The sequence below is a fragment of the Triticum urartu genome, chromosome 7 (assembly GCF_003073215.2).
Source record: "Triticum urartu cultivar G1812 chromosome 7, Tu2.1, whole genome shotgun sequence".
Classification (NCBI taxonomy): domain Eukaryota; kingdom Viridiplantae; phylum Streptophyta; class Magnoliopsida; order Poales; family Poaceae; genus Triticum; species Triticum urartu.
In genome coordinates, this window is record NC_053028.1 from 8,039,511 (window position 1) to 8,052,621 (window position 13,111).

At 42.2% G+C, this 13,111-nt stretch overlaps 1 protein-coding gene across 1 annotated transcript; it reads right to left on the reverse strand.

Moving 5' to 3' along the window:
* Positions 1–6,312: 6,312 nt before the first annotated feature.
* On the reverse strand, positions 6,313–6,972 carry LOC125518059. The gene has a single exon (XM_048683015.1). It carries the CDS (start codon positions 6,970–6,972, stop codon positions 6,313–6,315), a length of 660 nt encoding a protein of 219 aa, XP_048538972.1.
* Between the last annotated feature and the right edge of the window lie 6,139 nt (positions 6,973–13,111).

The window sequence follows — 13,111 nt, forward strand, 5'->3', positions numbered from 1 at the left end:
TAGGAAGAACAACCATGAAAAGTGAAATAAAAGACAACATTATATCATACATTATTTAAATTTATAACTGTTAGAACAAAGAAAAGAGGAGAATATAGAAAACAGAAGAAAAATTAAGTGCAATAAAAGACAACATATTATCTTACATTCAAAAAATAATTCAAATATAAAAAAGATTAGATCTATTAGAATGAAGAAGTGAAATAAAAGATAACATATTATCTTACATTTTGAAAATATTTCAAATATAAAGAAGAGAACAAATATTAGAATGAAGAAGTGAAATGAAACAAAACATTTTATCTTACAAACTAAAAATATTTCAAATATAATAAAGATAAGAAATATTAGAATGAAGAATTGAAATAAAACACACCAGTTTAGTTTATATTTCGTATATATTATCAATATAAAAAAGAGAACGAACAAATGAAATAAAACACAACAGAATTTGGCATATTTTTTAATTTTATTAAACACTGTTAGAAATAATATAGAAAAAAGATATTTGATTTTAAATAGTAGAAATATTGCCATGTGTATGAATTCTGCTGCTCTTGTAGGTGGGCATTTTTTTGGCATATTGCCATGTGTTTTGATCTTCAAATTACGTACTAAATTATAGACATGCTCACTTGCATGCAATACACATTTTTTTGCCATATTGCCATGTGTTTTGACCTTCAAATCACCTAATAAATTTTACACATGCTCACTTACATGTAATAACATGGCTATCAATGGGATTTCAAAACAAATGAGGCTGTGGTGTATGAATTCTCCTCCCACATGCATGCCATGGTCATGGTAGGGTGTGCATAAAGTTTGGGATCATTTGGTGGGACCGGCAAGGAAAACCTCTTTCAGACTTGCCCTCCGGCAGACCCAAATGGTCCGGCTTGTAAATGGTGCATGTGGGGGCATGCATGAGACGACCCCAACTTTTGGGAGCATGTGGGCATGGCCAATGTGGCCCTCCATGCAAGGTGTGCATGAATTCGGACACAAAACGCACGTTGCGTCATGCTGGGGCAGTGTTCTAGGTTTTTTCTCGACCACCTCCAAATCACCTCAACTTTGGCACACATGATCTCTTGGACGAACAAAGCTAGGTTTCCTAGGTTTTATATTTTTTGAATTTTTTTAATTTATAACGACCTGTAGACTGACTGGTCAAAACATCGGTCTATACCTGAAGGGGGCATTGTAAAATATTATTTTTCCAATTTTTTCATAGCCATGTTTGGCACATGTGGGTCACCATGTAAAAGAAAATTTGAGTGATTTGGAGGTGGTGGAAAAAAAATCACATTTGTTCAAAAACTGGCACCAAATGGCCCCTCCGTAATGCGGTGATTTTTTCGACCACCTCCAGATCACCTCAATTTTTGCACACATGATCTCTTGCACCAACAAAGCTAGGTTTCCAAGGTATTAATTTTTTTGTATTTTTTATTAATTTATATTGCCCTCTAGACTGACTGGTCAAAACATCGGTCTATACCTCAAGGGGGCATTGTAAAATATATTATTTTCAAATTTTCTTTCATAGCCATCTTTGGCACATGTAGGTCACCATGTACAAGAAAATTTGGGTGATTTGGAGGTGGTGCAAAAAATCACCTTTGTTCAAAAACTGGCTTAAGTTAGACCCATTTTTTTATAATATATTTGAAACGGAAGATTCAATCATGCTAACTTATGAACATTGACAAAAAAAGATTTTCAACATTTTCTAACTTTTATAATATATTTGAAATGGAATATTCAATATTGCTAACTTATGCACATTGACAAAAAATGATTTTGAACATTTTCTAATTTTTATAATATATTTGAAATGGAGTATTCAATAATGCTAACTTATGCACATTGACAATAAATGATTTTCAACATTTTCTAATTTTTAAAATATATTTGAAATGGAATATTCAATCATGCTAACTTATGAAAACCTCAAGTCCATGTATTACACTTTGTAACCTATGTAGATAAGGCTAGTCTACTTTATAAAAAAAACATTTGTAATGGTAGGACAAATAAATGTGACAGTTGAAAACATCGACATAAAAACTCCATGCTAATTCAAACATTATATTTTGCAAACACTACTTTTTCTTTTTAACATTTTCTCGTTCTTTTTCTTATAAATCAGTTGCAGTTTACAAATTCAAATAATTAAGATAATTTCTTTTCTTCTATTTCGCTCGTTTATTACAAAAATCCATTAAGTCTTCATTCAACTGTTCTTCTTTGCACACACCATTACCAAGCACATGGCCACAGCATGGGAACTGTATGCAGCATGTCTCATCAGTCAAGCAACATTGAAGCACCTACTGTGATCATTGAAGCATCAGAATATAAACACTGCAACAAAGTGTAGCTAACCTGTATCTAGACAGTATATATATTTCAGAGACATACTAGATTACTTAAGATTCTGCCATACTACTTAAGAATCTGCCATACTACAACCTTCCAACAGTTCACTACCATACTAGAGCAAAAGTAAACATCATCAACTATACTAATGATGAGTACCATTTCCACCTTCCAAATTCACTGTTCACAACCATACTTGCGCAAAAGAAAAACATCATCAACTATACTGATGATGAGTATGACTACCAGCTTCACAGAGGGTGACTAGATGGGACCCATAGCCTTCAGGAGGGCTGCATGCTCTGCCCTGATCTTCACGTCGTTCCCACTCGTCACTAAACCACGTGCATGTGACATAAGGTGCTCATACAGCCCATCCTTGGGAATGGGCTTAGTGGTGCAGTATGGGCACTTGAACTTGCCCCACTTGTAGTACGCCGCCTTGCCCTTCTCCCTGATCTTCTCGGCTTCATGCTCAATGAAGGACTCTTGGTTCCAGTCGTCCACCTCATCTCCAGAGTTGTATTGCACATACAAATGATTTGCATAAATACATACTTCCCATTTAGAGTACTGTAATTAACAAACATCAGATAGTTGCCATTTACTGGAATTTAATGAACAAACAAACATAATAGCCACATACAGTAATTTAATTAAACAAAAAATAGTAAATTACCATTTCCATCAATTTCATTGACAAACTACAAAAATATCCCTTGTAGATGCATTCATATACTGCTTATACTGAACTAAACAATAGAAATTTCAAATTTAAGGAAATTAAATGAAAATATAAGAAAATATTCAATTTTAGAAGTATTTAATGGACAACCAATGCATTCATATATGGTTTCATGAAAATACATCCCAAATATCCCATTTACAGCTAATTAATGCACAAACAACAACTTTCAGAGGAATTAAATGAAAGTATAACAAAACTTTCCATTTTAGAATAATTTAATGGACAAACAACAGAATATTTCCATTTATATGCATTCAGATATGGTTTCATGAACAAAGACCACAAATATGCCATTTAGGGCTAATTAATGACCAAACAACACAACTTTATGATATCAATGAATAAACTACATAACAATCCAATTTAGAGGCATTCATATAGGGCATCATCAACAAACAACATCTCATACAAATTAATAAACAGACAAAAAAAACTACTTGGGGTTACCTCATACACGTCGTCGTCGTCATCATAGTCAGGATCATATGGGTCCTTGAACCCAGTGATGTCCAGCTTCCGCTTGGTGCCAGCAGCTTCCTCTTCCTGCAATATAAGTAATTCAATTATACTACTAACTACATAACACAGTATGCAAAGGCCAAGCAATCTGCAATGTGCTTCTAATAACCTAAAATGATACTTTGACCTAAAATTAAACTGTATCCAAAGGTCAAGCATTCTACAATGATAGCTTGGTCAAAATAATATTTTAGGTCATGCTGACTGCGGTCCATCAAACTATAACGCCAGACTGGGCACCAACACTAATCTTTTGAGTGCTCAGGACTGCCAATGGAGATAGTACATTCTTTGATGTACCCTGGAACTATATCAGTGAGCCATTGTGGTTCACAACAATTAATTGCATTTAGTTCATCTGGCTCATGTACTGTACATAGTGGTGCATCAGCTGCCCTATCCTCTGAACCTTATATTGGATGGTATATTGTAATGCCCTGAGCTTCAGGAAAGGAAAGCTTTGTGCAATTTTTGGTGCTAGGTGTGAAACTATTTCATATGACATTCATGCATGGAGTTATGCAACAACAATTTAATATGAGTTGGTCATCTGGCATAGTTGCATGTCTAGCAAACCTACGTATGGTTCACTTTATAAGTACAGGAATCCTACAGATCAAAAATAAACCTACCTACAATTTCAGTTTATGGATAATGAAGTGAAGCTCCTAACTATTTTGAAATTGTGCACTAGTTAAACGTACTGTGTTCATTTCAACAATTAATTGATATACTTCAAATGAACGAAGTAGGATTTTAACCTCATTTGTACAATATCAACTTTAATAGATACACTGGGTGGCTGCTCAGCCCCTGCCGTGGCCCACTGAGGGAATATGCAAAACAAATCTAACAACATATACAACACATAACAAAATCTGAGCACATGAGGCAATCCAGATTCTAATATAAAAAACCTAACTCTCATTATGATCTCTCTAGCATTCAAGCACGAATCAACTACAAAAAACGCTAACTCTCAAATGTGGTTCCCCATTCAATCAAAAACCCCTAAAAAGCAGAAGGGGGTGCCGCATTCAATCATAAATCTACAACAAAAAACCTATCTACTAAATCTTCTGCTTATCAACTACAACTATGAGAGGAGGGGAACGAGAAGCATTACGACATACACCACCTGCTTGTCGCTCGCCTCCGCACCTACATCCGGTGCGCCGCCAGACACCGTCACCACCAGGTCCGGCACAACGGAGTCCGAGCCCACCACCCCTGCTCCACTAGATCCGCCGCCGCAGCGACCTATCCAGCGACTGCGGGTGCGGCATCTCCCGCACCGCCGACGGCGGCCACTTCTTGGACGGCATCTGCCGCAGTGTTCGCGGCCTCGACCGCCAATCCGTGCGCAGCGGCGGCAGCGCCACGACCTTGCGCCATCGAAGCCTAAGAGAACCCGCCGGAGAGAGGGAGGCGGTGGGGTTGAGCGAGTAGGTGCGGTGGCAGGGCGATGGAGACGAGGGGAAGACGATGCGGCAAGGTGAGAGGGAGTGAGCCGATTTGGGGGAAAATGGAGGGGGCGATGCGGCCGGTGGTGGTTCCCCTCCCTCTTTATAGTATGTGACGTTTTTGGAAGTTTTCGTGCGTCGCGTGGCCGCGTGGCTAGCACACGCCCACCGCACGTGACCAGGGAAAACGATACGCCCATGTACAATACATGCATATTCTCAGCGTACAAAAGTAATCGGGCCGGTGGGGGCTCGTACAGGGCTGTACGCGCGCTCTCCGCGGGCATAAAAAGACGATCGTGCCCCTCCTCATGAATCGTTTTTGACAGATCTCAGCCGTCCTTGTGTTTCTCCCCCTCGCGTTCAGCCCGGGGGGGAGCATCGGAGAAGAAACGGGCGGCGGCGGCGACCAGCAGGGCTTCTTTCTTGGACTCTGCGCTACAGAGGTCGCCCAACGGCTGCTGCTCCGTCTCCCCGCCCCTTCTCCACCGCTGGGCTGCTCCGCTCCCCCACCCACAGCTGCTCCGATAGAGGCCGATGTCAACACCGCGTCGCCCATCTCCCCCACCTGCTGCTGCTGCTGCTCTGCTCGATCACTCGCTTCTCTCTTCATGTTCATTGGGGATGGGGGGCTAGGGTTCATGGGGGAGTTGGTCTGATTCAACCTATTGTTGTGCGCTGCTTTCGGCAAACAGAAACCCTATTCCTACGCACGAGTTTTCTTTTTACCTTTTGAATCTTACGTGCTGTGAGATAAGGAATAATTGACTACCTAGAGCAAATTGTGCTAACAAGCATCTCAAAAAAAATTGTGCTAATAACCGTCGCCCAAGTGAAAAAAAGTACGTACCTTTTTTATTTAAGTAAAAATAACTCGTAATGGTGCTACTGCCGCTGCATCATAGCTTTTGACTTGGCTGGCATCGGCATTGAACAAGCGGATGAATCCAGTGCATTCATCACTTTCTCTTCCTAGACCAAAACACACTTAGAGGAATCAAGTTTTCTTCGACATTGCTCGATCAGCATCTCCAGATAGATGGAACAGCATGAACTTTCAATATGAACAAGGCACCAATAGAAATACGAGGCCCTGAAGAACATATAACAAGCATCAAATTTATCGGTAGAGTAGATAACATACTCACCGCTTCATATAGTAGGTGCACACAATGATGGTGGGAAACCAGCATATAGTCAACAAGGATAGATGGGTTTGCTAGGTGCAGCAAACAACTCCACCTGCAATATCTTCAAGTCCACTGAAAAGTATCCAGACTTCCGCTCATCGTGTGAAGATGTGGTGTACACCGCTTCTATGATCAGGTATACCCCAGTGACACCAACCAGAATCGCACGCTTTACCGGCAACCAGATGATCTTCTCAAAGTGCCATTGGTTATTTCTCATAATGGAATATGTGAGCCAATATCGGTCATCATCACTATCCTCATCAAAGCCTCGAGTGAGCATCCCGAGCGTTCCTTCCAGCGTCTCCACAATGAGAAAACTGCTATTCCCAAGTTGTTCAGGTGGCAGGTCGACAGCAGAGAACTCCATTGTGCACACGTCAAGCACAAGCAACTCGCTCTGGAAATGCAAATGCCAATAGAAATGCCCGTGGATGAAATAACGCTTGATAGCCCAAACTCGTAGTTTTGAAATGAAGCATCTCAATGTAGAATTAGCACTCCATTGATTGTAAGTGAGAACATGCCATAGTCCATGCAAAGAGGTGAAGAAGAGAAGCAGAAGATTCATTCTGCATTCCACGAGGCATAGCACCCTGAATGATAAAGGGTCCTTGTCATCCTCGTCGCGAGCAAGGAACGTTTCCAGACTGAGGAGATCCGGCATAGTGATCAGCGCTTTCAAATTGCCGGGGACTGTGGGCAGCAGCCAGGACGTAGCAGCGTTGCACGGGGTCGCACGCGGCAAGGTCCCTGACCAAAAAATTGTGGTGCTCCCAGTCGCATATCTCGGCGGAGCCAACGAGGATGCGTCTGCCGCTTTTTTCCTCGACCGGGGCGCCGGCGAGGAGGGCGAGTCCGTCAAAGAAGTTAATTGGACATCAGGAACGGTCGGCAGAGGATGGCAGGAGGGAGGAGCGGCAGAAGTCAAAGCCGACGAGGGCGCGGGCGGGGACGGCGGAGGGGTGTGGCGGCTGGGCTGGGACGAAGAGCATGCCGATGAGAGGCGGATGGTGGAGTGCGCGGTATCGTCACAGGAAGGAGTAGTCGGAGATGATGCGGTGGAAGGAAGCGCGAGCGGTGGAGGCGCAGGCGAGGTCGGCGGCGGTGGGGATGCGGAGGAAGATTTCCTCGAGCAGCACATCCAGGATATCGGCGATGGACAGCACCGGCAGTGGGGTTTGGTGGGAACTTGGAGCCGGCACCGGTGGCATCATGGTAGCCGGGACAAAGATTTCCTCCATGAGCCCGTCTTGGGTTGGAAAGAACGGCGGCTCCAGCGGTGGTGCTAGATTGGAGGTTGGCTGCGGCGCCATTGGGGATTTGGTGGATCGGTGACGGTGTCAGAATTCCTTCCGCACCATCTACGTGACTACCCCACTTCAAAATTACTCCAAATATTTTTGAAGAGAGTGGGTTTTTCTATACCCAGGATAGATGCACCCACGCTACATCCCATATTCAGACCGTTTGTGTTTTGCAATTTTTCTCGAGATCTGTTCCATGAACAGCACATGCGTCAGAAGTTAAATCCCAGTATATACAATAATCTGCTGGACATTTCTCTCTCTCCTCACGTCATGTGTCTCACCCTCTCATGAAAGATTCTGCATGCACATGCAGACAAAGGGACTTTCTTCTTGACCATATTTATCTCTCTCTCAAGTCAAATGCAACAGTCAGCCATGCAATGAAATTTACATTCAGATGCGCAAGCTCTCTCTCACATGTTTCCTCTCTCTTTAAATTCGCCAAAACAATCTCTCTTTGAGTCTTCTACGCAGGCTCTCTCTCTCTCTCAAAGAAATTTCTTCTCACTTCTCCTAGCCGCCCCGCATTTTTCAAAACTGCTATACGTACGATTCTTTTTAGTCGGACGCTGGTACGACCAGAGAGCAGATGCTATGGCCCACAAACTGATAATCTGTGATTTGTCTCTAATCGTATTGAGTGTTGGACGAAAATTCATCGTACGTATAGCAAGGTTCCGCATTTTTCTATTAGCTGGCCCACTCTTTTTGCAAACACGTAGCCATGCAGCAAACACTGTTGCACCATTCTGACAGAAAGCGGATGTCCCAAAACTCCTCCTCTGTTAATCACTGGCAACAATACTCACATGGCCCATATCCCAAAAAAAGGACATATGCATGGACGGTGGAGATAAGGGGCACTAGTAGAAAACGGGCCTATTGTCCTGGTTTATAAGGGCTTTTTGTCCCGATTCCTGAACCGGGACTAAAGGGTCGTTACTAATGCCCTGACCCTTTAGTCCCGGTTCTAACCAGAACCGGAACAGATGGGCCTCCACGTGGCCTGCGCGCTGAGCCCAGGCAGGAGGGCCTTTAATTCCGGTTCGTGGCACCAACCGGGACCAATAGGCCTCCACGCGTCAGCATTTCTGTGGTTAGGGTTTTTGTTTTTTTTGAAGGGGGGGAAGGTTTGGGGGTTTTGGGGGGTTAATTTAGGTATTTCATATATTGTGTTAGATAGCTAATTAATAGAGAGAAGTGTCCTCTCTTATGTCCGTGCTTGGTCGACGCTACGTATACTATACATATGTATAGAGAGGACTAGACACGCTAGCTAGCTAGTAAGCAAACCAAGGAAACAGAAGATCGTCATGAACATATATGCATACAGAGAGAAGTGATATCGACCACCTCTCCTTCTCCGAGAGATTGGTCGAACAACAAGTTCTCGTATATCTATCGTCCGACACTACCGGCTACATATATACAATAATTATCTCTTACAAATATAATCTCCTACATTATGGACGCATGGTCCACATAGTATTCTCCGTCTTCAGCGATCACGTGGTCAAGAAATAATGCCGCCAATTCCTCTTGAATTGCTCGCATGCGATCTGGTGCTAGGAGTTCATTCCGCATCCGAAACATCTAATTTGAAGATGGGGGTCAATACATATATATATATATATATATATATGTATAAATGAATGAAACTCAACACAAATGATGGTAATAAAATAAAATTGTGAATATTGTTATTTACGCACTTCATATTGTTCGTCAGTGTACCCGCCCCGCTCACAGGTCGTGTGACAGATGGACTCGCAGATGTAGTATCCACAGAAATCATTCCCTTGTTCCTGCCACAACCACTTTACAAGAAATAGAGGTCAATCAAACTGATAAGCAAGAATGCTAAATGGTATTGATGAAACTAGCGCTTGAATCACTAGAGATGCACGGAACATGCTACTATAGTACTTACTTTCGGGTGTCTAATTTGCAGCTCCTTCGGCAGTCCCGGAGCTTTTTTGGTGAATTTTCTCCAAACCCTGCCGGACAAAGAAAACAATTAGTTGATATCAGGAAATGAACAAAGTTGCTGATATGGTGGATAATGATCGATTTAACTTCTTGAGGATTTCAGTCATGTCCGCATACTCCCGGGGATCTTTTCGTCTAGAGTCCAAGATAGTTACTACTCCCTTCTCAAGAATAATCTATAGGAGAATATAGTGGAACCTGCGCATGCATGCATAACTCATCAATTACATTACTATAACCTGGACTAATATATAAGGGAAACCGAATATGCACAAGACAGTAACACTCACTTGAAGTTGTAAGGAAAGAGTATTATATCTTTGTGTTCATTTATTTTGAATGATCGTAGCAAGTTGGCCTTGGTTTCTTCGGGCCTTTTGTCAACCTCAGTTGCATCTATGAGATATGTGTTAACGAACCCAATATCACCGATTTGTCTTTTCTTCAATTCGGCGATCTTCAATCTGCATAATATAGTGGGGATAATTATAAATACATGCAATGAAAGAGCTGAGCTATATAGGGAGACTTGATGACAGAAGTAGTAGTACTTACAGACAGTAGCAGGTGACCGTTGTTTTATCGAGGGCCAATTGATTGAAAAACTGATAGAACTCCGCAAATGGAATAGGCAACAGTTCAATTCCAAAGAGGTCATGCTCCGGTTTAACTCTCGCATACAAAGTACTCCTCCCCCGAGACTCTCTGCAGATTTTCAAGTACCAATCATGCAATCTTCGCATCATCGTTGATAGAGATTTTTCATCTTTGACAAGAGGCTTCCCGTACTCGTATCTATGTATCTGCACATCCATGGGATCATAATGTACTTCGTCGGGCAGGTAATCATCAAGATTGCTATAACCGGGCACCATCCTCGGATCGACACTAGGCACCTTGAGCGGGGGGCACGATTGCTTCGCTTGTTCGCCGAGCTGGGCAATTTGTTTCCCAGCTGCTCGTCGTTGTTTCAGCCTTTGATCACTGATTGTACTTCCCGACCGCTCTGCTTCGGCTCATGTCTTTGCAATTGCGCTCATAGTTGCCTTTCGGCGGAGACTTGGGTGGTTTTGCCAGGGCAGCCAGAGTGCGCTTCACTTTCACCGGATCTACCTTCTCCTCCGGAGGTGGATGTCCCTTGCCCAGAATTGTTTGTTTTTTGCAAATTTCAGAGTATTGCAGAAAAGGAATATCAAACGAAGTCCAAACGGAATGAAACCTTTGGGAACGTGATTTTTAGGAAGATTATGATCCAGGAGACTTGGACCCTACATCAAGAAAGAAAGGAGGAAGACACGAGGTAGGGGGGCGCGCCCACCCCCCCAGGGCGCGCCCTCCACCCTCGTGGGCCCCCTGTTGCTCCACCGACGTACTCCTTCCTCCTATATATACCTACGTACCCCCAAACGATCAGATACGGAGCCAAAAACCTAATTCCACCGCCGCAACCTTCTGTACCCACGAGATCCCATCTTGGGGCCTGTTCTGGAGCTCTGCCGGAGGGGGCATCCATCACGGAGGGCTTCTACATCAACACCATAGCCTCTCCGATGAAGTGTGAGTAGTTTACCTCAGACCTTCGGGTCCATAGTTAGTAGCTAGATGGCTTCTTCTCTCTTTTTTGGATCTCAATACAATGTTCTCGCCCTCTCTTGTGGAGATCTATTCGATGTAATCTTCCTTTTGTGGTGTGTTTGTTGAGACCGATGAATTGTGGGTTTATGATCAAGATTATCTATGAACAATATTTGAATCTTTTCTGAATTCTTTTATGTATGATTGGTTATCTTTGCATGTCTCTTCGAATTTACAGTTTGGTTTGGTCTACTAGATTGATCTTTCTTGCAATGGGAGAAGTGTTTAGCTTTGGGTTCAATCTTGCAGTGTCCTTTCCCAGTGACAGCAGGGGCAGCAAGGCACGTATTGTATGTTTGCCATCGAGGATAACAAGATGGGGTTTTTATCATATTGCATGAATTTATCCCTCTACATCATGTCATCTTGCTTAAGGCGTTACTCTGTTTTCTTGAACTTAATACTCTAGATGCATGTTGGATAGCGGTCGATGAGTGGAGTAATAGTAGTAGATGCAGGCAGGAGTCGGTCTACTTGTCTCGGACGTGATGCCTATATACATGATCATACCTAGATATTCTCATAACTATGCTCAATTCTGTCAATTGCTCAACAGTAATTTGTTCACCCACCATAGAATACTTATGCTCTTGAGAGAAGCCACTAGTGAAATCTATGGCCCCCGGGTCTATTCTCATCATATCAATCTTCCATCACTTTATTATTGCTTTGCTTTTATTTTACTTTGCATCTTTATCACAAAAATACCAAAAATATTATCCTATCATATCTACCAGATCTGACTCTCGTAAGTGACCGTGAAGGGATTGACAACCCTTATCGTGTTGGTTGCGAGGAGTTATTTGCTTTGTGCATGTACGAGGGACTCGCGCGTAGCCTCCTACTGGATTGATACCTTGGTTCTCAAAAACTTAGGGAAATACTTACGCTACTGTGCTGCATCATCCTTTCCTCTTCAAGGAAATCCAACGCAGTGCTCAAGAGGTAGCAAGAAGAATTTCTAGCGCCGTTGCCGGGGAGTCTATGCAAAAGTCAACATACCAAGTACCCATCACAATCCCTTATGTCCCGCATTACATTATTTGCCATTTGCCTCTCATTTTCCTATCCCCCACTTCACCCTTGCCGTTTTATTCGCCCTCTCTTTTTCGTTCGCCTCTTTTTCGTTTGCTTGCCCTGTCGTCATGGCTAGTCTTATATCTTCTCCGTTGTCTCCTAAGAATGAAGTTCTAAATTTTAAACAAAGGGAGGGAGAAAATCTAAAAGACGCTTGGTATAGAATTTCAATGCTCAAAATAGATCTACCAGGAAGCAATCTACTTCAGTTCTTCTCCGCAATTTTTATGTAGGTGCTAATCCTTGGTATAGATATATCCTTGATACCATTACCGGAGGAAATTTCTTGGGTAGCCACACTTTTGACTCTTATAATGCTATGATAGATTTATTTGGCTCACCACCTCTTTTGGTTAATGGAACTATGTTAACTTTGGAGCATGTAATGCAAAGACTTGAAATTCTTGAAAATAAAGTTGCTACCATAGAGTTAATTGAAAATCTAGATAAAAAGATCCACAACCAAATTACCCAATATGGATCTAAGGTAGGAGTAACTTTGAAAAATATTAAGGAGAAGGAACCCATAGTTAATGAGAGAATAAATCAAGATTCCACTAGAATCGATAAACTTGAGGGTATCATTACCAACTTGGGAACCGCTTTTTCTTCCATAAAGAATACTCCAAGTCCTCCTACTAAAATTGCCAAGCTTATGTATGTTCCTAAAAATAAGAGTGAATCCTCTAGTAAGGAAACTGCGGATCTTAAATCTATAAGTATTCATCCCAATCATTTTGCTATCATTAAGGAACCCTTTGCTACGAATGAATTTTTCGATCTTGTGCCTAAAAG

Excerpts from the sequence above, each read along its gene's own strand:
- LOC125518059 (XM_048683015.1), bottom strand. The coding sequence starts at position 6,972 with ATGCCGGATCTCCTCAGTCTGGAAACGTTCCTTGCTCGCGACGAGGAT.